This window comes from Excalfactoria chinensis, chromosome 27, assembly GCF_039878825.1.
Source record: "Excalfactoria chinensis isolate bCotChi1 chromosome 27, bCotChi1.hap2, whole genome shotgun sequence".
Taxonomy (NCBI): Eukaryota; Metazoa; Chordata; class Aves; order Galliformes; family Phasianidae; genus Excalfactoria; species Excalfactoria chinensis.
In genome coordinates this window covers 597,030-623,727 of record NC_092851.1, presented here as the reverse complement: position 1 = coordinate 623,727, position 26,698 = coordinate 597,030, and the positions used below count along the sequence as shown (strand labels likewise).

At 55.8% G+C, this 26,698-nt stretch overlaps 5 protein-coding genes across 6 annotated transcripts in view; 1 reads left to right on the top strand and 4 right to left on the bottom strand.

Annotated features, from left to right (window-relative positions):
- LOC140263059 (class I histocompatibility antigen, F10 alpha chain-like) overlaps positions 1-26,698 on the top strand; it is a 167,696-nt gene that overhangs the window by 42,662 nt on the left and 98,336 nt on the right. The gene's annotated exons all lie outside the window — the stretch shown is intronic.
- LOC140263051 (zinc finger CCCH domain-containing protein 11A-like) lies at positions 469-4,598 on the bottom strand. The gene is made up of 10 exons (XM_072357784.1): positions 4,545-4,598; positions 4,219-4,338; positions 3,622-3,745; positions 3,231-3,434; positions 2,866-2,982; positions 2,597-2,677; positions 2,057-2,164; positions 1,873-1,935; positions 1,549-1,632; positions 469-1,346 (listed from the first exon to the last, which is right to left on the bottom strand). The coding sequence occupies exons 1-10, from the start codon at positions 4,596-4,598 to the stop codon at positions 544-546; spliced, it is 1,758 nt and encodes a 585-aa protein (XP_072213885.1). The 3' UTR covers positions 469-543.
- Positions 6,377-26,372, bottom strand: LOC140263063 (class I histocompatibility antigen, F10 alpha chain-like). Of its 2 annotated transcripts, XM_072357800.1 has the most exons (8): positions 26,270-26,372; positions 25,897-26,160; positions 25,398-25,670; positions 25,035-25,307; positions 24,854-24,961; positions 24,716-24,748; positions 24,524-24,556; positions 23,755-24,374 (listed from the first exon to the last, which is right to left on the bottom strand). In XM_072357800.1, the coding sequence occupies exons 1-8, from the start codon at positions 26,310-26,312 to the stop codon at positions 24,355-24,357; spliced, it is 1,047 nt and encodes a 348-aa protein (XP_072213901.1). In that variant the 5' UTR covers positions 26,313-26,372; the 3' UTR covers positions 23,755-24,354. The 2 variants fall into 2 exon arrangements, with proteins under 2 accessions (XP_072213902.1, XP_072213901.1); XM_072357801.1 differs by lacking the exons at positions 23,755-24,374; positions 24,524-24,556; positions 24,716-24,748 and adding an exon at positions 6,377-6,552.
- LOC140262994 (class I histocompatibility antigen, F10 alpha chain-like) lies at positions 6,583-8,313 on the bottom strand. Its single transcript, XM_072357729.1, has 5 exons — positions 8,256-8,313; positions 7,883-8,146; positions 7,380-7,652; positions 7,011-7,283; positions 6,583-6,767 (listed from the first exon to the last, which is right to left on the bottom strand). The coding sequence occupies exons 1-5, from the start codon at positions 8,311-8,313 to the stop codon at positions 6,583-6,585; spliced, it is 1,053 nt and encodes a 350-aa protein (XP_072213830.1).
- On the bottom strand, positions 14,367-18,954 carry LOC140262993 (zinc finger CCCH domain-containing protein 11A-like). The gene is made up of 12 exons (XM_072357728.1): positions 18,901-18,954; positions 18,576-18,695; positions 17,979-18,102; positions 17,588-17,791; positions 17,222-17,338; positions 16,953-17,033; positions 16,413-16,520; positions 16,229-16,291; positions 15,905-15,988; positions 15,257-15,702; positions 14,811-14,878; positions 14,367-14,631 (listed from the first exon to the last, which is right to left on the bottom strand). Exons 1-12 carry the CDS (start codon positions 18,952-18,954, stop codon positions 14,367-14,369), a joined length of 1,734 nt encoding a protein of 577 aa, XP_072213829.1.

Sequence of the window (26,698 nt, the reverse complement as noted above, 5' to 3'; positions counted from 1 at the left end):
ACTACGCAGTTCAACTGTCAATCATCTCATCAAGTTCAAGAAGGAGCTCATCCACATCCTTCCCTGGGTCCAAGCCAATTTCTGCTTCCAGGTTCCCTCCTGAGATTTCACACATGAACTTTTCCAAGTCATCTTCTACAGATAAGGGGGTCTTCCCAGCCCCAGTGGAGCTCAGCTGCTGCGCTTTGGCCACCGATTGGGAAGAAGCTGAAGCTGAACTCGAGTCCTCCGACTGCTCCACAGAGTCTGCTTGGCTTCCCAGCTGCAGTTCCAGGCTTGGGAGAACAAGGAGGAGAACAATCAGCGCACAACATGTCTTAACTGGAGGTACTTATTATTCCTGTGTTGGATTTGGGCATTCTTGAGCCCAACCCCCTGATCCTTCCCACACACCAAAGAGTTTCTGGCTGACGGCAAGACAAAGTGCTTAAGCAAAAGAAGTTGTGCTCCTCACCTGCTGGGGGGTTTCTCTGTGCCAGGCTTGGTGAGCAGGCTGACCTCCGGCAGGGCTGGAGCAGCAGCCTGGCAAGAAGGAAGACAAAGTCAAGGATTCCTCAGGAGATCCTTCCTCTGCAGCGCTTCTCCTTCAGCACTGCTGAGCCTGAACCCAACACGGGGGGCCAAGGGGCTCCTGAAGGACGTCAACAACCACGGGAAGGCTGCAGAGCACCTCAGCTCTTTGCAACAACGCAGCAGGAATGGACCAATCCCTTCACGCCACACAGGAATCCCAGGGCTGCAGAGCATTGTGCACACACTGCCATTCAGCCAGCATCCTGCACACAGCCACTGCTTTGCAAGGAAACCTGCACAACCTTTCAGTTCTCCACCCTTTCTGCAGCACTTGCATCTCAGGCTGAGCCTGACCAGGACAGCACTGACGCTTCCTCCCCTCCTTACCAAAGCTGCTTTTTTAGCTGGAGGCTCCTCATCTTCAGTGCTACTCAGGGCTTTCTCCTGCTTGATTTCTTCCAAGCTTTTCATACGCACTTCTTCCAATGCCTTGATTGGACGCGCTGGCTCTTCCAGTTTCACTTGGCCAGGCACAGATGGACGGACAAGTCTCCGCTTCTTGCGCTCACCCTCAGCTCTCTTCTCAGGCAGCAGCTCTTCTCCTTTTGGCTTCTCTTCTTCCAGCCCTTTGTGTTTCCTTTCAGCCAGGGCTTCCGACAAGGTTTGCATGGGAACTGCAGGGGAAGGCCTCAGCCCGGAGCTGGGATCCTCCACCTTACAGCACCCTTCTGCCTGGGGGGCAGCTGGGCTTTCTCCTCGCTGATGAGCTCTCTCAAGACGGATCTCTTCCAGAGTTTTCACGTGGATCTCCCCTGCTGGCTTGGCACCCTTCTCTGTCAGCAGCAAGAAAGGAGAAGCGCAAGGATGTCATACCTGCTTATGATCTGTCTGAGCACTAGTACGGCCCTGTCTCTCCTTCAGAGACTTCAGATCCCAGGGATGAAGAGCTCAGCAAGCACGCAAAGAGAACGCTGCCAGGAAAGAAGCAGCAGAAAGCCTAGAGAATCTGTGCAGCAAACACAGACGACCATTTACCTCTCCTTGCTGCTCTGTCAACCTCGATCCTCTTCCCCAGCCTTTCTGCAAGGCTGCGCTTCAGCGGAAGGCCGCTGACATCAGCTACAGAGAGAAAACAACAACATTCCTCAGCTCATTTCTTGGGAGAAAGGTTTCTACAACAGTCAACCACAAACTTGGTTTCTTCCAAGGGGATGTTCTCAGATTCACCTTTCAGCTGCTACACTTGTGTGCCACTTGGAGTCATCACAGACCCACCACACACTTTCCTCCCTCCTCCTTCAGCACTGCCCTCCCATTGATGTGCAGGCAGCCAAACAACAGCTCACAAGCAGCCCTTACCTACAGAGGATTTCCGTTTTCCAGGTTTCTCAGCAGGATTCAATTGAACCACGAGCTCCTGCCCTGAAACAAAGGAAAACAAAGGGCTTCTTTGACAGAAACCAACATGTCCCAAGTACCTTGACTGTTACTGATCCCTTCCACTTAGGAGCCACCAAATGCAAACAAAGGTACTCAGCATTACCCGGCTTTGCAGACAGCGTCACAGTTCTGACCACTGTCCGCACCTTCTCCTCTGGCACAGGAACAGTCCGAGATTGGAGCGGATGAGCAGGAACTCCTGAAGGCCCTTCTGATCCAAGGGAACAAACAGACAGTGTTTACAACCAGGAAAAGAAAAGCCACTGCCAACAACAAAAACCAACCTGACAGAACCGTCACAAAGACCAAAGCGCATTTGTTACTCATCGCTGTCCAAGATGCAACAACCACTGCACGTCAATAAGAGAGGTGACCAATTGGCCTCCAATTTGCTCTTGCAGTTCCCATCTAGAAGAGCAGCTGTCTGGATCTCAAACACCACGTTGCATGCTGAAGTAGCTCGATACCCCCAGCTAAAAATCCAAGTCTATCTCTCATGTAGCTCCCAGCCACCAGCAACTGCTGCTCCAAAACCAGCAGTGCAAGATCAAGGTTCTCTTCTGTGAACGGCTCTATTCCCCAACACAGTGCCAGCTATCTGGCTATGATCAGAAGGATCACAAAGTAGGGCACATGAACTCACCGCTTGGTTGTTTTCTTTTGTCCTTTTGTTTCTTCCCTTTGATTCCTTCAGGTGTTTTGATTCCAGCATTCAAAGTGTCATCTGGGAACACAGAGCAGTGAATGAGACTGAGGGACAGAGGCACACGCTGAGGACCACAGCTCTGCAAACTGCCTCCTGCTCAGAAGCAGCCATAAGAAACCCTGTCAGCAACCCTACGTTCTGTTGTGTTTGTGCAATGAATTGCTTTGGAGTGAATTGGCAAGTTCTTCTGATTCATCCTGGAATACCTTGTTTGGTATCAGCATTCGATTTCCCAGTGGAAATGATCTGCAATCCATCCTGGTTTTCTTCAGCTGGTTGCTGGACAGCTGGTTTTGTTTCTTCTCCCTTCTCAGCAAGCTGGTCTGGAGAGGGAAAGAAACAATCAGCCTCTTCAGTTACGCAGTAGGAATTCAATCAGATTTCCCACATTTATGGAGCTCATACAATGACACTTCAGCCCACAGTTCATATTCTTAAGGACAAACCTAGTGATTACAGATGGGTTCCTTATTTCAACAGCCGTCCTTACCTGGTTAACCCACAGAAGCAGTCTAAGATTCCAACCATAAGATCAAAAGCCACATTCAAGATCCAAAGCAGCAGCAACCACACTCACCATCAGCATCACCATCTGCAGCATTGATTCCAGCTGCAGGATGTGTAGGGCTTGGGACATCCTTGGAGTTGTCCCCTTCCATCACTGCCCTCAACTGTGGAGAGGGATTGGACTGCACGGAAAGCTTGCTCTGCTGCAGTGTTGGCTGAGCTGCCTTCAGATCGTCGCCTGCAGACTCTGCTGGACTTGGCAGCGCAGCTACAGGAAGGAAAGGATCATCAGGAATGGAAAACTTGGATCCTAAGTGAACTCTCAGAAGCACCCAAAGTTCAGCTGGGCACCCATCTATCAGCTCACCATGAACGTTCCCTGGCACTCTTGACCACACTACACCCACCTGTGAGCAATAGAGTTCATCTTTCGTCCCTAACCAAGACCAACTCACTTTGGCTGGGTGGTAAGAAAAGCCCATTGAGGTGCCGTCCCTTGGTGTGATGAAAGGCACAGTTGGATTTCTGGCAGCCTCCTGGCTGGTTCTCCCAGTAGCAGGGAATCTCACTGCGTTTTTTCTGAGGACGGAAAGGAAGAAAAGCTGCTGGTCATGTGGTCCTCAGATTTGCAAAGGGAGACTGAGCTGCAGATGATGCCAGTGAGCAGACTGCCACAAAGCAGCACTCCAACACCACTCTGAAGCGTGCGCAGGCTGGGAGCACCGGGCTCACTCAGCTTTCCTAGCATGCTGTGGGTGAGGACACCAGTTGAGAAGGGCTTCAACTAACACACCTTGCAGAATGCCTGTCTGATGCATGTGCTTCTTTAGCAGCTGTGGACAGAACACTGTTGGGATCTACTACAGGAATGTCCTGCTCTGATTTACCAATGCCATTCAGCTCTCTTCCCTCTGCTTCCTCCCAGCCCCCTCTTCACAATAGGAACCATCCTCCTTTCAAAGCCAATGAACCTAATCTGCACAAGCCCATTCAGCCCAGCTAAAGCAATGAGAAGTGGGTTTGGTGATGAACTCTGAGCAGCCAACACTCACCTGGATCTTCATGTGCCTGAACCTGCAGACCTTCCTGAAGCAGCGGCCCTCCTTCCACAGCGTGCAGATGGTTTCATTGCCCAAAGCAGCTTCACAGTGCCGGAAGCGACACTTGTCTCCCTGGAACCCAATGGAAACACAGAGAGGAAAATGCAATAGTACAACCTGAGAACTGGCCGTGCTTTGAGCTCATTTGTAGCCAGTTGCCCTATTGCGCAATGCAATGAGTTATTCAGTTTGCCCAAGATCAGTGATGCTTCTACCTATTGCACCCCGTCCTCTGAACTGAAGACCTAAAAGAAATGAAGGAAAGAACCCAAGCAGACCTTGTTACAAGTGGAATAGAAGAAGAAATAGCAATCCTCTCCTTTCTTCGACATGCTGGACGAGCTCCCAGAAGCAGTTCTGCTCTCGGGGATCTCTGTGCAGCTCTTCCTCTGCTCTCTCAAAGAGCTGGCTCGTGCTTCCTTGCACTGAGCGTCTTCTACTGCCTTGATCAGCAAAATCTTCTGTTGAAAAGGAACCCTGAGCAAAACAGCAACAAGCAGAAAAGAATGAGGAATGCCCACCCATCTTCCCAGCTTTCTCCTGTTCGTTCCATCAGTCTCTCAGGAGCAGTTGTTTCCAAACATTGCCCTCCTCAACACTGGTCAAACTAGAGGAACATCAGCCTGACTCAGCACGGAGCCCCTGGGGGTGCACGGCTGCAAGGCCTCCAATGGAGCCCCTCCAACTGGATGGCAAAGTTTCCTTCCCTCCTCCAATCCCGATAGAAATGCTGCCTTGTTACCTTTAGTACCTTCCCATCAGATTCCTCTCGGGCACATTCCTATGCTCCTAACAACCTCAGTGCTGCCCAGCACAGACGCCGGGCACCAACACGGCTCTGGACTCTGCACCGTGGAACACCCACCCAGCTCAGCACTTCTGTTCTGCTCACAATGGGAAGGGTTCTGGAATCGGGAGCATCAAGTGCACTAGAAATACCTCACGTCCCTCCGTTCCTTACGAGCCCTTCCCTTTGGAAACAAGAGAACCCCAGACACATCTGTTAGCACAGCAGCCCAAATGCTAACCAGAAACCAAGCACGGAGCCCTGAGAGCTACAGCCCTTGGCACCTGGCAGTGCCATGAAGGGTTGGAAAGGCAGCGCCCCATTGTGCTGAGGGCCAAGAGCCGGTTCAGACAACAGAAGCATTTGTCCACATTTCTGACATGAAGGCTGTCACCTCCTGATCCAGCCACAAGTCAAGGCTGCCGAGTGCAATACCGTGCCTCCGCACACGGGGAACAGACGGGACTCACACACAGTGTGTAACGCCGAAAGGGGGGGAGAAATGAACCAGAAGAGGGCTGGAGTGCAGCTGAACAATCGTATTTATTTGGGTGTGGGGTACAATGTGGGGGGTTATGGAGCCACATGTGGCACAGCAGGGACACGAGAGCGTGGGGAAAGGTGGGAGGGGTGATGTCAAGGGGGCAAGTTTGTGGGTGAGGATTGTAAAGACAGCAGGATGGGAGGGGGGAGGGGAAGTGCTGCAGGACATGCAGTTGGTTGGGAATAAGCAGGGAGAGCTGTGAGGAGCACCAAGGAGAACACATTCCAGCATACAGTGATGGCACTGGGAAAACCAGGACGGAGAGCAGGCAGCCATCAGGAAGGGGTCACAGAGGGGAGGTGATGAGGGATGGCAGGACACAAGGGGGAAGTGAGCAGCAGGGAGAGGGGAAGAGGAGAGGGCAGTGGGTACTCGTACAGAGCAGAATGCCGGCAGGCTGAACAAAGAAAAGCCCAACATTTTATTTCTCAGGAAGCAGCACAAGCAAAGCAGAACAGCATAGGAAGCAGAGGGAGATGTGAGAGGTTGAGAGGACAGAGCTTTGTCCATCGCTGATCCCAAATGCTCCGTGTGGCCAGCTGGCCCCTTGCAGGCTGAAGCACAGCACTCAGATGGTGGGGTTGCTCCCTGTGTGGAGGAGAAGAGATGGTGTCCTATAGGGCCATGTTCACATCCCAAACCTCTGCTCCCCACAGAGGCCCAGCCCAGCCCTGGTGCAGCAACACAGAGAGCACAGGGACCCCTCCCAACCCCCAGCCCCACACCGCACCTGTGCTTGAGTTGCTGGATGCACCATCCTGGCCTGTAAGAGAAGAAGAGCCATGAGCCCCAGCCCTGTGCTCACTGTGGGGCATGGAGCAGCCCCGAGCACCAGGAAGGGGAACCCTGGGAGAAAGTGGGGACCCCAACGCTGCCCTGGCACCGGGCAGAGGTGGGGGACAGCGCTGCCCTCATCACTCACTGGGAGCCACGTTGTAGCCTTTCTCCTTCTTCCCTGCAGACAGAGAGATGCATCAGCACAGGTTCACATCACAGCCAGGCTGGGGGCTCCCGATGGAGCCTCAAATCCCCCCAAATCCCCCACCACGTCTCCACTTTTACCTGCCAGGCGTCTGTAGATGATGAATCCAACACCAGCCACGATGGCAATGGCAACAGCAGCTATGACCACCCCCACCACGATGGGCAACACGTTGGACTGTGGCCGCTCTGGGGGAAGGCAGGGCCGTCAGCAGGGGAAGGGGCAGCCCGGAGCTGCCCTTCCCCGTGTGCCTCCGGTGGCGCAGCGGTAGAATTCCCGTCTGCAACACCAGGGGGCCCGGGTTCGAATCCCCCCCTGTGGAGCAGGGGGTAGAAGTGCCGCTCTGCTACACAGAGGGCTCGAATCCCGGGAGTTGGACTCGATGATCTCTAAGGTCCCTTCCAACTCGCACAATACTATGATGATGATACCCCACGAGTAGAGGCCGGGCTGGGGCAGGCTGGCGTGCTCCACGCGGCACTGGTACTTGTCCCCGTCCCCCGGCAGCGCCTCGATGGTGACCCAGGTGTGGTAGGTGCCGTCGCTGTTGGGCACGATGCCCCCCGAGTGGGTGTCCTGGCCCAGCACCGCGCCGTCCTTCACCCAGCTGACGGCGATGGGCCGCGGGTAGAAGCCGTGAGCGCGGCAGGACAAGGTCAGGATCCCGTCGGCCTCCTTCCCCCACACTCGCACCTCGGGTTGCTCTGAAGGTGGGCGGCAGGGAGGGCCGGGCTGAGCTCCCCATGCTGAGATCCCGCCCCACCTCCAGCCTCACATCGCAGCCCCACTCCCCCCCTCACCTTTCCTCCCCAGCTCTGCCTTCCCGTGCTCCACATATCTCCGCAGCCACTGCACACAGGTTTCCTCCAGGTAATGTTTCTGTCTCTCAGGAACACCTCCTTCCTCCCACGCCCTCTTGGAGGGAACTGCCTCTGGAACCACCGCAGTGAACGTCATCGTGTCTTTGTCGAAGGCAATGAAGTCTCTCCCATCATAGGCATACTGATAATACCCCCGGGTGGTGCCGTCCTCGAGGATGTCACAGCCAGCCATCCGCTGCACCGTGTGAGACCCTGAAACACAGCCGGGCAGGGGGTGAGGGGCTCCTCCATCTCCAGGGGTCCCACTGTAGTGGGGATGGGGTTGGGGTCCCCCCGGGTCGCAGCACCCCGAGCTCGGTGGGGCTGTGACGGGCAGCCCCGGGACGGTGCCGCCGGGCAGGACCAGCCCTGGGGGGTGCGGGCGGCACTGCGCCATGGAGCCCCATCCCACAGCACGGAGCCGCGGTGCCGGCCGTGCTCACCGCCGCTCTGGTTGTAGAGCCATGCTAAATTGTCCAGGCTCACGTGGCTTTTCTGCTCATTGCCCTGTGCGATCTCCGTCTCCTCATCCCAGTACTGCTGGTCCATGTTGGCCGCCATCCACTCGGTGCGGGGCACGAACCTCCGCGCGGTGCTGTCGTAGTGCACGAAGATTTCGCCGTCCACGTACCCCACGATCACGAACCAGGGCAGCCCGGGGCCGGGATCCGTCATCCCCGTTTGGATGTACCGCAGGGAATGGAGCTCTGCGGGGCCGGAGCGCAGCGGGGCCGTGAGCCGCGGGTGGGGGTCCCACGGGCACAGCCCCGGGGTGGGGTTACGGGGACGGAGGGGTCCCGGTCCGGCCGCACTCACCGCCCGCCGCCCCGCACACGGCGCACAGCAGCAGCCCCAGCATCCCGCACAGACACATCGTTGAGCTCCGGGAACCGACGCACCCCGCGCCGCTCCTTCAGCTTTTGGGACTTCCCGGACCCTCCCCGCACTCCCATTGGCTCCTCTGCCTCCGCCTCGCCAATGGTGAACGGGAGCGTTCGTGACGTCACCGGGAGTCAGGCAGAATCCGCTCTTGCAGGTTGTGAAGCGAAAGCGAAATCGCTGCGTGTTGCGGGGGGGGGATGGGGCTGGAAGGGCGCGGTGTGGGAAACCCCCGGCTCACCGAGCACAGGGGGGGCACCCGGGTTGTGTCCCCACCCCGGCCTTGTCCCTACCCCGGAGGGGGGGCGAGGGTCTCTGTCTTGTCAGAGGGGGCAGTGAAAAGGATTCGTTCTGCATTCCATTCAAGGCGCTGTTATGGGGTCTCATCTATAGGGTCAGCGGCACCGTGTCCGGGGGGGGGGAGGCGGTGACAACGAGCTGCCTTTGGGATCAGTGCCTTTTCCCCACAGGGCCGCCCTGTTCCTCTTCCCCACATCCACGTGGGTCCATCTGGGGTCGATGCCCTCCGGGTCTGCAGGTGGACCCTGATGTCCTCCCCCCTCCCGTTAATGATTGACCCCAATCCCGGTGTCCCTGTGCCACTGCCCCGATCTGCCCCACACCGCCGGAGCCATGGGGCCTCCCTGGACCTTCAGCCTCTTCCTCCTCCTCTTCCTCACTCTCTTAATGGAGGGCAGCTCCCAGGACCCTGAGTATGGGGTTATGAGGCACCTATGGGGCTGGGTTATAGGGTTAGGGGTGATTGTGGGGTAGCTATGGGACAATGAATGTCCTGCAGTGTCCACTATGGGAACTATGGGGTGCTGTTGGGTCTGAGAGCAGCTGTAGGATTGGGATTTGATGGAGTCTGGTGGGACTGAGGGAGATTTCTGTGTGGTTGGGGAGGTTATGGGGCCTGGGCTTGGGGGGGGATTCCTGTGGGATCTCAGATGGACCTAAGGGGTGTCTGTGTATTTATGGGATCTGTTTGGGCTTATGGAGCTGCTGTGGGGCTGGTGGCTCAAGCAGTGTTTCCTTAGGTTGGTGCTGGTGGCCCCCCGGTGTGTGGCCCTGGGGTCCCCTATGGGGCTTTTGGTGGCATCTGTGGGGCCGGTGACGGGGACAGTGACGGCGTGGGCTGAGGGTGACCGTGGGGCTGGGCCCTGTGCCCTCCCGGTCCCATTTGCCCTCACAGCCCACAACAACTTCAACCAACTCCTACAAATTGAGGTATGGGGACACCGGGGGATATGGGGACATTGGAGGGGTGTCCTATAGGGTGAGGGGGTTGGGAACACCCCCATGGCACACATGTGCACCCTTGGGTGCTCTCCTGCCACATCACCCACGTCACCTCACACGTCCTTCCCATATCCCCCATAGGTCACCCCAGTGCAGGCAGAGCGTTGTGGGGCGCTGTGGGGTCAGGGGCTGCTCCTGGAGGCCCATAGCCCCCACTTGCCCCCCCCCCAGCACCCGGAGTCTACGTGTGGCCCTGGGGGGGGCGCGGGGTCACCTCATTGTGCAGACAGACAAACCTCTCTACGCCCCCCGACAGACTGGTGAGTGCCCCAAATGTACCCCAAGCCCCAAAGATCTGCCTGATCCACCTCCTTTAAATACCCCAAATCCACCCCAGCAGCCCAAATGCTTCAACTCCCTTAAAACAACCCCAAAATTCTCCCCCAAACCCTTCCAAATCCACCATCTATTCCCCACATTCCCCCATATCCAACCCATTTTCACCCCACATTCACCCATATATCCCATATATCCCTTTGTCTCTAGTGCGTTTCCGGGTCTTCTCTATGGACCCCGACCTACAGCCAAACCCTGAACCTGTCCTGGTCACCATCACGGTATGGGTCCTATAAGGTTGGGGCTGTTGGTGACCCTATGGGGTTTGGGTGGCCCTACAAGGCTGGGGTCTCACTGTGTACCCCCATATCCCCCTAGAACCCATTGGGTGCACGAGTGCGGGAGGTGCAGCAGGTGCCCCTGGACACGGTCCTGAGTGACCAGCTGGTGCTGCCTGATATTGCCCTGTGAGTGGGGCTATAGGGGGCTATCGGGGGCTATGGGGTGGGATGGGGGGCTATGGGGATGTGGGGCTACAGGGGTTGCAGGCGGGCCAGAGCAGTGGGGGGGTTATAGGGTTACTGGGACATTATAATAGCTGTAGAAGCTATAGGGGGCTGTGGGGAGCTATAGGGCACCATAGGGTTGATAGGGACTATGGGAGACTATGGCAGTCTAGGTGGGGCTATAGGAAGTTGTGGGGGAACTATAGGTTGCCTTAGGGGCTATAGGGGTCTACAGGGGTTATAGGGGAGTATGGGGAATCATGAGGGCCATAGGGACTCTGAAGGGCTATAGCACACCATAGGGACCATAAGGGCTCTGGGAAGCTCTAGAGGACCATAGGGGTCTATGACAGGGGCTCTGGAGGACTATAGGGCCTATGAGTGGCTATAGGACCCTATAGGGCACCAGAGGGGCTCTGTGAGAGCCTTAGGGTCATCATGTCCCCATGTCCCCAGCCCAGGGACGTGGCACATATGGCCACAGTTGGCTGCCAGTCCCAACACCAACAGCTCCACCGCCTTCGAGGTGCGCAAATACGGTGAGTGGGGTCTTGGGGGTCCCTGTTGTGTTCCCATACCCCCCTATAACCCCATATGTTGTCCCCAGTGCTGCCTGGCTTCGAGGTGCGCATCCGCCCTGAACGTGGCTTCATTTTGCTGAGCGACCCTGAACCGGCCCCACTGCGCGTCCACCTGCATGTCCAGTATGGGATCCTTGGAGCCAAAATCCCCCCAGATCCCCACTTAAATCCCACCCAAATCCCAAATCCCACCCAATTTCCCCCAATATTCCCCCCCAAATCCCCATCTTTCTCCTCCAAAACCTCCCCAAACCCCTCCAACTCTCCTGAATCCCCCAAATTCCCCTCCAATCCACCCTGATGTCCTCTGGGGTCACTCCTTGACCCTATAACCTTTGAGTTCCCCCAAACCTATTGATCTCTTGACCCTATTGGGATTTCCCCTTGACCTTATTGGCTGTTGGGACCGATCCCCATCTGACCTTGACCCTATTGGGATCTCTCCCCTTGACCTTATTGGCTATTGGGACCCCTCCCCATGACCCTATTGACCTCTGGGGATCTCCTGACCCCATTAACCTTTGGGATCCTCTTGACCCCACTGACCCTTTGGACCCCCAGATTCCCAGATGGGGCTCCAGTGTGGGGCCGTGCACAGCTGCGTGTGGGGCTGCGGGATGCCGGGGGCCGGGGGGGTCGCTTCCTGAGGGGTCTGGAGCAGCAATGCCAGGTGAGACCCCTAAACCTACAAGGGGATTTGAGCTCACCCCTTCCCCATGACCCCGCCCCCTTCCCACTGGCCCCGCCCCCTTATGGCCCCGCCCCCCAGGTGACGGAAGGCCACGCCTCATTGGATATATCCCCAGTGGGCGTGGCCAAAGCGGCGGGCGTGGCGCTGACCGACCTGCAGGGGGCGCTGCTGCGCCTGACGGTGGGCGTGGTCGAATCGGCAGGTGGGCGTGGCTTCGGTGAAAGGGGGCGGGGCCAGGAAGCTTTTGAGGTCTGTATGGGGTATTTGGGGTCCCAAAGAGGTTTTTGGCATCCCAAAGAGGTTTTTGGTTTCCCAAAGGGGTTTCTGGGGTTCCAAAAGGGTTTGGGAGCCTTTTGGGGGTTTTGGGGTTTTTGAGTTTGAGGGTTCCACGAAGATTTTGGGGTCCCTTTGGGATTTTGGGTTCCCATGTGATCTCAGTGGGATTTGGGGTCCGGAATGGGCGTGGCTACATGTGGGCGTGGTCACGATGGGGGCGTGGCCTGGCACTGTCCTATAGGGGGAGAACTCGTGGAGCGGGAGCTGCTGGTACCGCTGGTTCTGTCCCAATGGGTGCTGCAGCTGCAAAAGAGTGCAAGGTTCTTCGTGCCCGGAGCACCCTACACCCTCCTGGTGAGCAAATCTGTGCATGCTCGTGCAAAGGAGTGCGGATGTTTGCATGTTTGTTGCATGCTTTTGCATTCTTGTGTGAGGAGATGCATGCTTTGTGCAAGGTTGCGTGCATGCTCACTTGTGCAAGGCGGTGCAGCTATGTGCATGCTTGTGCAAAGCCTTGTGCATGCTTCAAGTGCAGCTATGGATGCTTGTGCGAGGCAGTGCATGCTTTGCACAGATATTCTTTTGATCGCCGTGGTTCGCTGCTTCGGAGCTGCCCCTGGCAGAGCTGAGGCTGTTTATCGCGGGGTGTCCAGGGGATTCGCTCGGCTTTTCCCTCATCCAGGGATTTTCCGAGGTAGGAGCAGCCCGGCAGCTCGAGAGAGAGCGGCTCACGTGGAGGGGGCGTTCCCAGGCTACACGTGGAGGGGGCGTTGCCAAGGCAACAGCGGGAGATTTAAACGGATGAGACCTTGATGAGGGGATAGTGGCCACCCTCAGCAAGTTTGCTGATGACACGAAGCTGGGAGGATTGGCTGACACACCTGAAGGCTGTGCGGCCATTCAGAGAGACCTGGACAGGCTGGAGAGCTGGGCAATAAGAAACCGGATGAGGTTTAACATAAGCAAGTGTAGAGTCCTGCATCTAGGTAGAAATAATTGCATACACCAGTACAGGCTGGGGGAAGACCTGCTGGAGAGGAGCTCTGCTGAGAGGGACCTGGGCATCCTGGTGGATGACAGGTTGGCCATGAGCCAGCAGTGTGCCCTTGTAGCCAAAAAGGCCAATGGCATTCTGGGGTGCATTAAAAAGAGCGTGGCCAGCAGGTCGAGGGAGGTGATCCTCCCCCTCTACTCTGCCCTGGTGAGGCCTCATCTGGAATATTGTGTCCAGTTCTGGGCTCCCCAGTACAAAAAAGACAGGGATCTCTTGGAAAGAGTCCAGCGGAGGGCCACAAAGATGGTGAAGGGCCTGGAGCATCTCCCCTACGAGGAGAGACTTAGGGAACTGGGTCTGTTTAGCCTTGAGAAAAGAAGGCTGAGAGGGGACTTGATCCAGGTTTATAAATACCTGAAGTGTGGGAGCCATAGTGGCGAGGCTGGTCTCTTTTCAGTAGTGCGTGGGGACAGGACTAGGGGCAATGGGCTGAAACTTCAGCATAGGAAGTTCCGCATGAATGTGAGGGTGAGGGTGATGGAGCACTGGAACAGGCTGCACAGGGAGGAGGTGGAGTCTCCTTCACTGGAGATATTCAAGACCCGCCTGGACGCCTACCTGTGCAACGTGGTGTAGGGAGCTGCTTTGGCAGGGGGGTTGGACTCAATGATCTCTAGAGGTCCCTTCCAACCCCTACAATTCTGTGATTCTGTGATGGGGACACGCAGGGACAGCTGCTGACAGAAGGTGTCCATCAGATGCTGCCTGCGGGGACGTGGGCTGAGAGATGGGGTCACTCAGCCCTCCCTGATGGCAGTGGGGACAGGGTCAGGTTGGGGACGCTGTTACCTGAAGGGTAGTTGTGACCAGGAAGCGGGGTGTAACCTGTTGGGGAAATAGGAGGGGGGTGAGTGGGGTTCTTATCCCATATCCATACAGCTGTACACACAGCCATAACTGAACTGCCAGCCTCACATGTGTTGGCTTCCAGAAGTCAAGTAATTACAATCAACTCAACGACTGATAACTCCTCCGATGACAACGACGGCCTGAGGGCCCCTTAATGGCATCACACGTCACAGTACGGGCAGGGGAGTAATGCAGCTGTGGCATGCAGCTCCCGCTTCTCACACTGCTGCTGCATCACTGCTGATAACTGCAAGGCAGGGCTGCACCCCCTCATCCCCCATCCTTGGTGCCACATTTGGTCCAAAGTACCAGAAGAATTCTGCTCCATCCCACCCCCACGTTGTCATAAAGTCGATTGAAAGGATTCAAGTCAAAAACAAAAGCAGACACAAACCAAACTCAAGAGCTGGCAGAACTCCTGGATCCTTTAGAAAAGCATCACACTGGGGTATCCAACCAAAAAGAAAAGGTTTTTATTGTGTTTTTATACTATATACTATAAGACTACGCAGTTCAACTGTCAATCATCTCATCAAGTTCAAGAAGGAGCTCATCCACATCCTTCCCTGGGTCCAAGCCAATTTCTGCTTCCAGGTTCCCTCCTGACATTTCCCCCATGAACTTTTCCAAGTCATCTTCTACAGATAAGGGGGTCTTCCCAGCCCCAGTGGAGCTCAGCTGCTGCGCTTTGGCCACCGATTGGGAAGAAGCTGAAGCTGAACTCGAGTCCTCCGACTGCTCCACAGAGTCTGCTTGGCTTCCCAGCTGCAGTTCCAGGCTTGTTAGAACAAGGAGGAGAACAATCAGCACACAACATCTCTTAACTGGAGGTACTTATTATTCCTGTGTTGGATTTGGGCATTCTTGAGCCCAACCCCCTGATCCTTCCCACACACCAAAGAGTTTCTGGCTGACGGCAAGACAAAGTGCTTAAGCAAAAGAAGTTGTGCTCCTCACCTGCTGGGGGGTTTCTCTGTGCCAGGCTTGGTGAGCAGGCTGACCTCCGGCAGGGCTGGAGCAGCAGCCTGGCAAGAAGGAAGACAAAGTCAAGGATTCCTCAGGAGATCCTTCCTCTGCAGCGCTTCTCCTTCAGCACTGCTGAGCCTGAACCCAACACGGGGGGCCAAGGGGCTCCTGAAGGACGTCAACAACCACGGGAAGGCTGCAGAGCACCTCAGCTCTTTGCAACAACGCAGCAGGAATGGACCAATCCCTTCACGCCACACAGGAATCCCAGGGCTGCAGAGCATTGTGCACACACTGCCATTCAGCCAGCATCCTGCACACAGCCACTGCTTTGCAAGGAAACCTGCACAACCTTTCAGTTCTCCACCCTTTCTGCAGCACTTGCATCTCAGGCTGAGCCTGACCAGGACAGCACTGACGCTTCCTCCCCTCCTTACCAAAGCTGCTTTTTTAGCTGGAGGCTCCTCATCTTCAGTGCTACTCAGGACTTTCTCCTGCTTGATTTCTTCCAAGCTTTTCATATGCACTTCTTCCAATGCCTTGGTTGGACGCGCTGGCTCTTCCAGTTTCACTTGGCCAGGCACAGATGGACGGACAAGTCTCCGCTTCTTGCGCTCACCCTCAGCTCTCTTCTCAGGCAGCAGCTCTTCTCCTTTTGGCTTCTCTTCTTCCAGCCCTTTGTGTTTCCTTTCAGCCAGGGCTTCCGACAAGCTTTGCATGGGAACTGCAGGGGAAGGCCTCAGCCCGGAGCTGGGATCCTCCACCTTACAGCACCCTTCTGCCTGGGGGGCAGCTGGGCTTTCTCCTCGCTGATGAGCTCTCTCAAGACGGATCTCTTCCAGAGTTTTCACGTGGATCTCCCCTGCTGGCTTGGCACCCTTCTCTGTCAGCAGCAAGAAAGGACAAGCGCAAGGATGTCATACCTGCTTATGATCTGGCTGAGCACTAGTACGGCCCTGTCTCTCCTTCAGAGACTTCAGATCCCAGGGATGAAGAGCTCAGCAAGCACGCAAAGAGAACGCTGCCAGGAAAGAAGAAGCAGAAAGCCTAGAGAATCTGTGCAGCAAACACAGACGACCATTTACCTCTCCTTGCTGCTCTGCCAACCTCGATCCTCTTCCCCAGCCTTTCTGCAAGGCTGCGCTTCAGCGGAAGGCCGCTGACATCAGCTACAGAGAGAAAACAACAACATTCCTCAGCTCATTTCTTGGGAGAAAGGTTTCTACAACAGTCAACCACAAACTTGGTTTCTTCCAAGGGGATGTTCTCAGATTCACCTTTCAGCTGCTACACTTGTGTGCCACTTGGAGTCATCACAGACCCACCACACGCTTTCCTCCATCCTCCTTCAGCACTGCCCTCCCATTGACGTGCAGGCAGCCAAACAACAGCTCACAAGCAGCCCTTACCTACAGAGGATTTCCGTTTTCCAGGTTTCTCAGCAGGATTCAATCGAACCACGAGCTCCTGCCCTAAAACAAAGGAAAACAAAGGGCTTCTATGACAGAATCCAACATGGCCCAACTACCTTGACTGTTATTGATCCATCCCACTTAGGAGCCACCAAATGCAAACAAAGGTACTCAGCATTACCCTGCTTTGCAGACAGCGTCACAGTTCTGACCACTGTCCGCACCTTCTCCTCTGGCACAGAAACAGTCTGAGATTGGAGCAGATGAGCAGGAACTCCTGAAGGCCCTTCTGATCCAAGGGAACAAACAGACAGTGTTTACAACCAGGAAAAGAAAAGCCACTGCCAACAACAAAAACCAACCTGACAGAACCGTCACAAAGACCAAAGCGCATTTGTTACTCATCGCTGTCCAATATGCAACAACCACTGCACGTCCATAAGAGAGGTGACTAATTGGCCTCCAATTTGCTCTTGCAGTTCCCATCTAGAAGAGCAGCTGTCTGGATCTCAAACACCACGTTGCATGCTGAAGGAGCTCGATACCCCCAGCTAAAAATCCAAGTCTATCTCTCATGTAGCTCCCAGCCACCAGCAACTGCTGCTCCAAAACCAGCAGTGCAAGATCAAGGTTCCCTTCTGTGAATGGCTCTATTCCCCAACACAGTGCCAGCTATCTGGCTATGATAAGAAGGATCACAAAGTAGGGCACATGAACTCACCGCTTGGTTGTTTTCTTTTGTCCTTTTGTTTCTTCCCTTTGATTCCTTCAGGTGTTTTGATTCCAGCATTCAAAGTGTCATCTGGGAACACAGAGCAGTGAATGAGACTGAGGGACAGAGGCACACGCTGAGGACCACAGCTCTGCAAATTGCCTCCTGCTCAGAAGCAGCCATAAGAAACCCTGTCAGCAACCCTACGTTCTGTTGTGTTTGTGCAATGAATTGCTTTGGAGTGAATTGGCAAGTTCTTCTGATTCATCCTGGAATACCTTGTTTGGTATCAGCATTCGATTTCCCAGTGGAAATGATCTGCAATCCATCCTGCTTTTCTTCAGCTGGTTGCTGGACAGCTGGTTTTGTTTCTTCTCCCTTCTCAGCAAGCTGGTCTGGAGAGGGAAAGAAACAATCAGCCTCTTCAGTTACGCAGTAGGAATTCAATCAGATTTCCCACCTGTATGGAGCTCATACAATGACACTTCAGCCCACAGTTCATATTCTTAAGTCCAAACGTAAGTGATTACAGATGGGTTCCTTATTTCAACAGCCGTACTTACCTGCTAAACCCACAGAAGCAGTCTAAGATTCCAACCATAAGATCAAAAGCCACATTCCAGATCCAAAGCAGCAGCAACCACACTCACCATCAGCATCACCATCTGCAGCATTGATTCCAGCTGCAGGATGTGTAGGGCTTGGGACATCCTTGGAGTTGTCCCCTTCCATCAATGCCCTCAACTGTGGAGAGGGATTGGACTGCACGGAAAGCTTGCTCTGCTGCAGTGTTGGCTGAGCTGCCTTCAGATCGTCGCCTGCAGACTCTGCTGGACTTGGCAGCGGAGCTACAGGAAGGAAAGGATCATCAGGAATGGAAAACTTGGATCCTAAGTGAACTCTCAGAAGCACCCAAAGTTCAGCTGGGCACCCATCTATCAGCTCACCATGAACGTTCCCTGGCACTCTTGACCACACTACACCCACCTGTGAGCAATAGAGTTCATCTTTCGTCCCTAACCAAGACCAACTCACTTTGGCTGGGTGGTAAGAAAAGCCCATTGAGGTGCCGTCCCTTGGTGTGATGAAAGGCACAGTTGGATTTCTGGCAGCCTCCTGGCTGGTTCTCCCAGTAGCAGGGAATCTCACTGCGTTTTTTCTGAGGACGGAAAGGAAGAAAAGCTGCTGGTCATGCGGACCTCAGATTTGCAAAGGGAGACTGAGCTGCAGATGATGCCAGTGAGCAGACTGCCACAAAGCAGCACTCCAACACCACTCTGAAGCGTGCGCAGGCTGGGAGCACCGGGCTCACTCAGCTTTCCTAGCATGCTGTGGGTGAGGACACCAGTTGAGAAGGGCTTCAACTAACACACCTTGCAGAATGCCTGTCTGATGCATGTGCTTCTTTAGCAGCTGTGGACAGAACACTGTTGGGATCTACTACAGGAATGTCCTGCTCTGATTTACCAATGCCATTGAGCTCTCTTCCCTCTGCTTCCTCCCAGCCCCCTCTTCACAAGAGGAACCATCCTCCTTTCAAAGCCAATGAACTTAATCTGCACAAGCCCATTCAGCCCAGCTGAAGCAATGAGAAGTGGGTTTGGTGATGAACTCTGAGCAGCCAACACTCACCTGGATCTTCATGTGCCTGAACCTGCAGACCTTCCTGAAGCAGCGGCCCTCCTTCCACAGCGTGCAGATGGTTTCATTGCCCAAAGCAGCTTCACAGTGCCGGAAGCGACACTTGTCTCCCTGGAACCCAATGGAAACACAGAGGAAAATGCAATAGTACAACCTGAGAACTGGCCGTGCTTTGAGCTCATCTGTAGCCAGTTGCCCTATTGCGCAATGCAATGAGTTACTCAGTTTGCCCAAGATCAGTAATGCTTCTACCTATTGCACCCCGTCCTCTTATGAACTGAAAGGAAGAGAAAGGAAGGAAACAACCCAAGCAGACCTTGTTACAAGTGGAATAGAAGTAGAAATAGCAATCCTCTCCTTTCTTCGACATGCTGGACGAGCTCCCAGAAGCAGTTCTGCTCTCGGGGATCTCTGTGCAGCTCTTCCTCTGCTCTCTCAAAGAGCTGGCTCGTGCTTCCTTGCACTGAGCGTCTTCTACTGTCTTGATCAGCGAAATCTTCTGTTGAAAAGGAACCCTGAGCAAAACAGCAACAAGCAGAAAAGAATGAGGAATGCCCACCCATCTTCCCAGCTTTCTCCTGTTCGTTCCATCAGTCTCTCAGGAGCAGTTGTTTCCAAACATTGCCCTCCTCAACACTGGTCAAACTAGAGGAACATCAGCCTGACTCAGCACGGAGCCCCTGGGGGTGCACGGCTGCAAGGCCTCCAATGGAGCCCCTCCAACTGGATGGCAAAGTTTCCTTCCCTCCTCCAATCCCGATAGAAATGCTGCCTTGTTACCTTTAGTACCTTCCCATCAGATTCCTCTCTGGCACATTCCTATGCTCCTAACAACCTCAGTGCTGCCCAGCACAGACGCCGGGCACCAACACGGCTCTGGACTCTGCACCGTGGAACACCCACCCAGCTCAGCACTTCTGTTCTGCTCACAATGGGAAGGGTTCTGGAATCGGGAGCATCAAGTGCACTAGAAATACCTCACGTCCCTCCGTTCCTTACGAGCCCTTCCCTTTGGAAACAAGAGAACCCCAGACACATCTGTTAGCACAGCAGCCCAAATGCTCACCAGAAACCAAGCACGGAGCCCTGAGAGCTGTGCACAGGGAGTAACTCCGCAGCACTCGGCACATCTCTTTGCACTTTGCTTCCCATTTGGAAAGACTGTCTTTCTGCACCAGAATGCCAGTTCAGTTTTCGTGTCGTGAGATTTCAAGCCTGTTCTGGGCAAAAGAATTCCAGCTACACTGAGGTCACAGCAGCTGGGGGCTCAGTGCACACACACCAGTGCTGCCATCAGCTCAACCCTTGCCTAAAGAAGACTGCACAAAGCAAGCATCCCATTGCTTTTGCAGCTTGCCTTCCTGAGCACCAAGCAGCACCATCTATTCTCTGCTCTCACTTTCCAGTTTGCTGACCTGCCTTTGTCCTGCAGAGAACTGCAAGAAGGGATGGGGATTTATTTGTGTGCTTCAACTAACATGCTAGAGAAAGACGAGCACATTTACCCAGCTGTATTTCTTTTGAATTAAGTGGAGATGTTTTGTAGAGGAGCGGGTTGGGATGTGGGTGTGGGCAGCTCAGTCTCAGTGCGTGGTTGGTTATGGAAGCTGGGTGTCAGCCCAGTTGGGTGGGGATATGCAGGGAAGCTGGGAGGAGCACCAAGGAGACCACATTGCAGCACACAGAGATGGCTATTGGGAAAACCAGATCTGATCCAGGATGGGGAGCAGGCAGCCATCAGCATGGGGTCACAGAGGGGAGATGATGAGGGATGGGGGGATACATGGGGGCAGAGAGCAGCAGGAGGAAGGGAAGAGGAGAGAGCAGTGGGTCCTCAGTACTCTGAGCAGCTAAACCAGGCCAAGGTCCGCTCACCCACCCCATCCCCAAGCACAGCACAGAGCAGGATGCAGGCAGGCTGAGCACAAAACAGCCCAACACTTTGTTTCACTGGAAGCCGTACAGGCAACACATAACAGCATAGGAAGGAGAGCACCTGCAGCCTCACATCGCAGCGCCCCCTCACCTGTTCTCCCCAGCTCTGCCTCCTGTTCTCTATGTAACTCCGCAGCCACTGCACACAGGTTTCCTCCAGGTAATGTTTCCATCCCTCAGCATCACCACCTTCCTCCCACTTCCTCTTGGTAGGAACTGCCTCTGGAACCCCCGCAGTGAACGTCATCGTGTCTTTGTCGAAGGCAATGAAGTCTCTCCCATCATAGGCATACTGATCATACCCCCGGGTGGTGCCGTCCTCGAGGATGTCACAGCCCAACATCCGCTGCACCGTGTGAGACCCTGAAACACAGCCGGGCAGGGGGTGAGGGGCTCCTCCATCTCCAGGGGTCCCACTGTAGTGGGGATGGGGTTGGGGTCCCCCCGGGTCGCAGCACCCCGAGCTCGGTGGGGCTGTGACGGGCAGCCCCGGGACGGTGCCGCCGGGCAGGACCAGCCCTGGGGGGTGCGGGCGGCACTGCGCCATGGAGCCCCATCCCACAGCACGGAGCCGCGGTGCCGGCCGTGCTCACCGCCGCTCTGGTTGTAGAGCCGCGCTGTAATGACCAGGCTCACGCGGTGAATCTGCTCATTGCCCTGTGCGATCTCCGTCTGCCCATCCCAGTACTGCTGGTCCATGTTGGCCGCCATCCACTCGGTGCGGGGCACGAACCTCCGCGCGGTGCTGTTGTAGTGCACGAAGATTTCGCCGTCCACGTACCGCACAGACACGAACCAGGGCAGCCCGGGGCCGGGATCCGTCATTGCGGTATCGAAGTAACGCAGGGAGTGGATTTCTGTGGGGACAGAGCGCAGCGGGGACGTGAACCACGGAGGTGGGGGGGCCGGGGGACCACGAAGGGCGGGACGACCGAGAGGGGCGGGTACGGCGCCGTGAACCACGGAGGGGGGTCCGGGGACCGCAGGGGGGGGGGGGGGGGGGATCACGGAGAGGGACCGGTCCGGCCGCACTCACTGCCCGCCGTCCCAGACGCGCCGCACAGCAGCCCCAGCATCCCGCACAGCATCCACAGCACGTCGCACAGCCCCACCATAATGGGAGTTGTTAGGACTGCCCCTATGTGGCTTCCATTCCCGTATGTTCTGGCTCATCTCAAGGCAGAAACTAGTATCCAGCTTCCATAGTGACTGGGGCTGTGTGCTTCTTACCGATTGGTATTGCTTTGTAACCTGTTATACTGCAAATGCTGTGACATCATGGGAGAATTTCTAGCATTTCCAGTGCAGTCTCAGGAATTAGAATTATTAGGCATTATCCAGGTTATTGGGTGCTTCTATTTATGTATAGATTAAATGTAAATCAAATAGGATCTAATGGAACCAATGCTGGAATCTACGGGAATAATCATTCAATGCATTAGTAATGCTCAGTTCTCATTAGCTATCAATTAGCCTGTTCTTAATTAGAGAAGTCAAAGCCTGGAACACATTTGGCACATTTGCTACTACTAATGATTCTATCTGACATGCAACTTCATAAACCTGTACGACCATTCATTACCTGTTAGTTTCAAAGGCATGGCTGTGAGCACTCTGCAAGTATTTGCTGCACAAATTCTAGTGATCATTCCAATCGATAGATCAGAGTATGCAAAAGTTGAAGGCTGTTTTCTCATCAGTTACAGATAACACAGAATGGGAACCTTAGAGATTTATTTCCAGGTTGCAGTAAAAACGTTTCTGAATTGCTGAGAACTGGGTTTTCTCTTGATGGGGAGCTGTGGGTTAAAATTGGTACAAAACTCCAGCAGATTTCTATTGCTAAAGACAGAACGGCTGCTCAACTCTTGTCTCTTTGCTACTAAATAATGGAAGGGCTTCATCAAACTCGACAAGGAAGAATGTCTTCAAACTGGTCCTGCCTGGATTCAACCCGTGGCTCATTTACCCCTCCCATCCCCCCACCACAAACCACTCTGCTGTTCCACTTTCCACCCCCGATGCTATTTTGGGTCTGGCAATACTTCAGGCCCAGGCACAGAGGGACAGGCAATGCCTTGATCAAATTCATACTGTGGTGTTACGTGTTATCTGTCAGACACGTGACACTAATTCGTCTAATGCCTCACTTATTTTAGTTACACAGGAGCTGCCCAGCCCTGCATTCAGTTTCTTGGCCCCATCCCACAGCACGGAGCCGCGGTGCCGGCCGTGCTCACCGCTGTTCTGCTTGTAGCGCGGTGAATCTGCTCATTGCTCTGTGCGATCCGGGTGTTCCTGTCCCAGTACTCGGGATCCACAGCTCCAGCTGCCTTCATCCACTCGGTGCGGGGCACGAACCTCCGTGTGGTGCTGTCGTAGTGCACGAAGGTTTCGCCGTCCACGTACCGCACAGACACGAACCAGGGCAGCCCGGGGCCGGGATCCGTCATCGCGGTGTGGATGTACCGCAGGGAATGGAGCTCTGCGGAGCCGGAGCGCAGCGGGAGCCGCGGGTGGGGGTCCGCACCATCATGTTTTTCGGACTTTCCGGTCCCTTCCCGCACTCCCATTGGCTCCTCCGCCTCCGTCTCGCCAATGGCGATCGGGAGCGTGCGTGACATCATCGGGCGCTAGGCAGAATGCGCTCCCGCAGGTAGGGAAGAGACAGCTACAATGCGGACACGGAGAGGCACTGAAGGCGCCTTGTTGAACCTGAAGGCAAGAGCTCAGCGCGCTCGGACAAACAGCCACACAGCAATATGGTTACATATAGCAGCGTCCATTTATTGCCCAAAAAGCCATACTTAGCAGACTTATGTACTTAGCATACATAGCAGACAGACGAGGGCGTCCAAAAATCACACACACTAATTGGAGGAAAGCTACTGCAATAACAACCCTAAAAGCCCCCTTCAAAGCCATGAGCCATTCATTCCTTTCCTAGAGGTGTCCTTGGTACTCATACTGTTTATTCTGCTCCATAGATGTTGCTCTGTCAAGTCCTATTCTTGATCCATGGCTGCTGCTCTGTGAAATTCTTCTTGTATTACAACACCACTGAGTGCCACCAGAGCTGGGGGTGGGACGCAGAAGAGGGAATAAAGCCGCGTGTTTGTAGCCGGGCGGTGAGTGCCGGTGATGTAAGAAGCGCAGGGAGAGGGAGGGATGCCCAGCACCACAAGCAGGAAGAGCTGAGCTCCCAACAACAACAAACGGGGGGGAAGAAAAGAACCAGAAGAGAGCTGGAGGGCATCAGAACAATAATTTATTTGGGTGTGGGGTACAATATGGTCGGCTCATGGAGCCGGAGGGGACACAGCACGGACACGAGAGCCCAGGGAAGGGAGGGAGGAGGGATGTGGAGTGGGTAAGGTTGTGGGTAAGGATTGGAAAGGCAGCAGGATGGGGGTGAGAGGGAAAGTGCTGCAGAACAAACACGTGGTGGGTATATGTAGGGACAGCTGGGAGGAGCACCAAGGAGATCACATTCCAGCACACAGGGATGGCTATTGGGAAAGACAGGATGGGGAGCAGGCAGCCATCAGCATGGGGTCACAAAAGGGAGGTGATGAGGGATGGGGGGATACATGAAGGCTGGGAGCAGCAGGAGGAGCAGAAGAGGAGAGGGCGGCGGGTACTCAGCACAGAGCAGAATGCAGGCAGGCTGAGCACAGAACAGCCCAACACTATTTCTTAGGATGCAGCACAGGCAAAGCATTACAGCATAGGAAGCAGAGGGAGATGTGAGAGGTAGAGAGGATGGGGCTGTGTTCATCACCAATCCCAAGTGCTCGTGTGGCCAGTTGGCTCCTTGCAGGCTGTAGCACAGCACTCAGATGGTTTGGTTGCTCCCTGTGGGGATGAGATGGTGTCCCATAGGGCCGTGTTCACATCCCAACTATTTGCTATGGGCGTCTCCCTGCAGAGTCCCAGTGCAGCCCAGTCCTGGTGCAGCACCACAAGGAACACAGGGACCCCTCCCAACCCCCAGCCCCACACACCTGTGCATGAGCTGCTGGATCCACCATCCTGGCCTGTAAGAGAAGAAGAGCCATGAGCCCCAGCCCTGTGCTCACTGTGGGGCATGGAGCAGCCCCGAGCAACAGGAAGGAGAACCCTGGGAGAAAGTGGGGACCCCAACGCTGCCCTGGCACCGGGCAGAGGTGGGGGACAGCGCTGCCCTCATCACTCACTGGGTGCCATGTTGTAGCCATTCTCCTTTTTCCCTGCAGACAGAGATATGCATCAGCACAGGTTCACATCACAGTCAGGCTGGGGGCTCCTGAGGGAGCCTCAAATCACCCTAGTCCCCACCACGTCTCCACTTTTACCTGCATGGTGTCTGTAGATGATGAATCCAACACCAGCCACGATGGCAATGGCGACAACAGCTATGACCACCCCCACCACGATGGGCACCACGTTGGACTGTGGCCGCTCTGGGGGAAGGCAGGGCCGTCAGCAGGGGAAGGGGCAGCCCGCAGCCCCCCAGCCCCACATCCCCTCACTCACCCCACGAGTAGAGGCCGGGCTGGGGCAGGCTGGCGTGCTCCACGCGGCACTGGTACTTGTCCCCGTCCCCCGGCAGCGCGTCGATGGTGACCCAGGTGTGATAGGTGCCGTCGCTGTTGGGCACGATGCCCCCCGAGTGGGTGTCCTGGCCCAGCACCGCGCCGTCCTTCACCCAGCTGACGGCGATGGGCCGCGGGTAGAAGCCGTGAGCGCGGCAGGACAAGGTCAGGATCCCATCGGCCTCCTTCCCCCACACTCGCACCTCGGGTTGCTCTGAAGGTGGGCAGCAGGGAGGGCCGGGCTGAGCTCCCCACGCTGAGCCCCCACACCACCTCCAGCCCCACACCGCAGCCCCCCCCTCACCTTTCCTCCCCAGCTCTGCCTTCTCGTGCTCCACGTATATTCGCAGCCATGGCACACAGGTTTCCTCCATGTAATGTTTCCAAAACTCTGCATGACCACCTTCCTCCCACTCCCTCTTGGTAGGAACTGCCTCTGGAACCGCTGCAGTGAACGTCATCGTGTCTTCGTCGAAGGCAATGAAGTCTCTCCCATTATAGGCCTCCTGCACATACCCCTGGGTGGTGCCGTCCTCGAGGATGTCACAGCCACCCATCCGCTGCCATGTTAAAGACCCTGAAACACAGCCAGGGGTTGAGGGGCTCCTCCAGCTCCAAGGGTCCCACTGTAGTGGGGATGGGGTTGGGGTCCCCCCGGGTCGCAGCACCCCGAGCTCGGTGGGGCTGTGACGGGCAGCCCCGGGACGGTGCCGCCGGGCAGGACCAGCCCTGGGGGGTGCGGGCGGCACTGCGCCATGGAGCCCCATCCCACAGCACGGAGCCGCGGTGCCGGTCGTGCTCACCGCCGCTCTGGTTGTAGCGCCGTGCTACAGTGGCCAGGAGCTCACGGTCAGCCGGCTCAGTCCTCTGTCCGACCTCCGACTGCTCATCCCAGTACTGCTGGTCCATGTTGGCCGCCATCCACTCGGTTCGGGGCACGAACCTCCGTGTGGTGCTGTCGTAGTGCACGAAGATTTCGCCGTCCACGTACCGCACAGACACGAACCAGGGCAGCCCGGGGCCGGGATCCGTCACTGAGGTAGTAAAGTACCGCAGGGAATGGAGCTCTGCGGGGCCGGAGCGCAGCGGGGTCGTGAGCCGCGGGTGGGGGTCCCACGGGCACAGCCCCGGGATGGGGTTACGGGGACGGAGGGGTCCCGGTCCGGCCGCACTCACCGCCCGCCGCCCCGCACACGGCGCACAGCAGCAGCCCCAGCATCCCGCACAGCCACAGCGCTGCGCTCCGGGAACCGACGCACCTTCAGCTTTTGGGACTTGCCGGACCCTCCCCGCACTCCCATTGGCTCCTCCGCCTCCGATTCGCCAATGGTGAACGTGAGCGTGCGTGACGTCACCGGGAGTCAGGCAGAACGCGCTCTTACAGGGTGTGACGCGACAGCGCTGAGCGGTGTGTTTGCGGGGCTGGGACGGGCGCGGTGTGGGAAACCCCCTGCCCACCGAGCACCGGGGGGCCCCCGGGCTTTGTCCCCACCCCGGCCTTGTCACTACCCCGGGGGGGAACGAGGGCTTCTGCCTTGAGGGACGGGGGCAGTGAGCAGGAGTCGTTCTGCATTCCATTTCTTGGAATATCCTCAATCATTTTTG

Coding starts and splice junctions, on each gene's coding strand:
- LOC140263063 (XM_072357800.1), bottom strand. CDS start 26,312: ATGCTGGGGCTGCTGCTGTGCGCCGTGTGCGGGGCGGCGGGCG. Junction 24,749..24,853: donor CATCTACAGACACCATGCAG/GTAAAAGTGGAG, acceptor CTCTGTCTGCAG/GGAAAAAGGAGAATGGCTAC. Junction 24,557..24,715: donor TGGCTACAACATGGCACCCA/GTGAGTGATGAG, acceptor CTTCTCTTACAG/GCCAGGATGGTGGATCCAGC.
- LOC140262993 (XM_072357728.1), bottom strand. CDS start 18,954: ATGTCGAAGAAAGGAGAGGATTGCTATTTCTACTTCTATTCCACTTGT. Junction 17,034..17,221: donor GAATGCTGATACCAAACAAG/GTATTCCAGGAT, acceptor CTGTGTTCCCAG/ATGACACTTTGAATGCTGGA. Junction 16,521..16,952: donor CAAAAGAAAACAACCAAGCG/GTGAGTTCATGT, acceptor CCCTTGGATCAG/AAGGGCCTTCAGGAGTTCCT.
- LOC140262994 (XM_072357729.1), bottom strand. CDS start 8,313: ATGTGTCTGTGCGGGATGCTGGGGCTGCTGCTGTGCGCCGTGTGCGGG. Junction 7,653..7,882: donor GCTCTACAACCAGAGCGGCG/GTGAGCACGGCC, acceptor GCTGTGTTTCAG/GGTCTCACACGGTGCAGCGG. Junction 6,768..7,010: donor GCCCGGCCTCTACTCGTGGG/GTATCATCATCA, acceptor GCCTTCCCCCAG/AGCGGCCACAGTCCAACGTG.
- LOC140263051 (XM_072357784.1), bottom strand. CDS start 4,598: ATGTCGAAGAAAGGAGAGGATTGCTATTTCTTCTTCTATTCCACTTGT. Junction 2,165..2,596: donor CAAAAGAAAACAACCAAGCG/GTGAGTTCATGT, acceptor CCCTTGGATCAG/AAGGGCCTTCAGGAGTTCCT. Junction 1,936..2,056: donor GACGCTGTCTGCAAAGCCGG/GTAATGCTGAGT, acceptor CCTTTGTTTCAG/GGCAGGAGCTCGTGGTTCAA.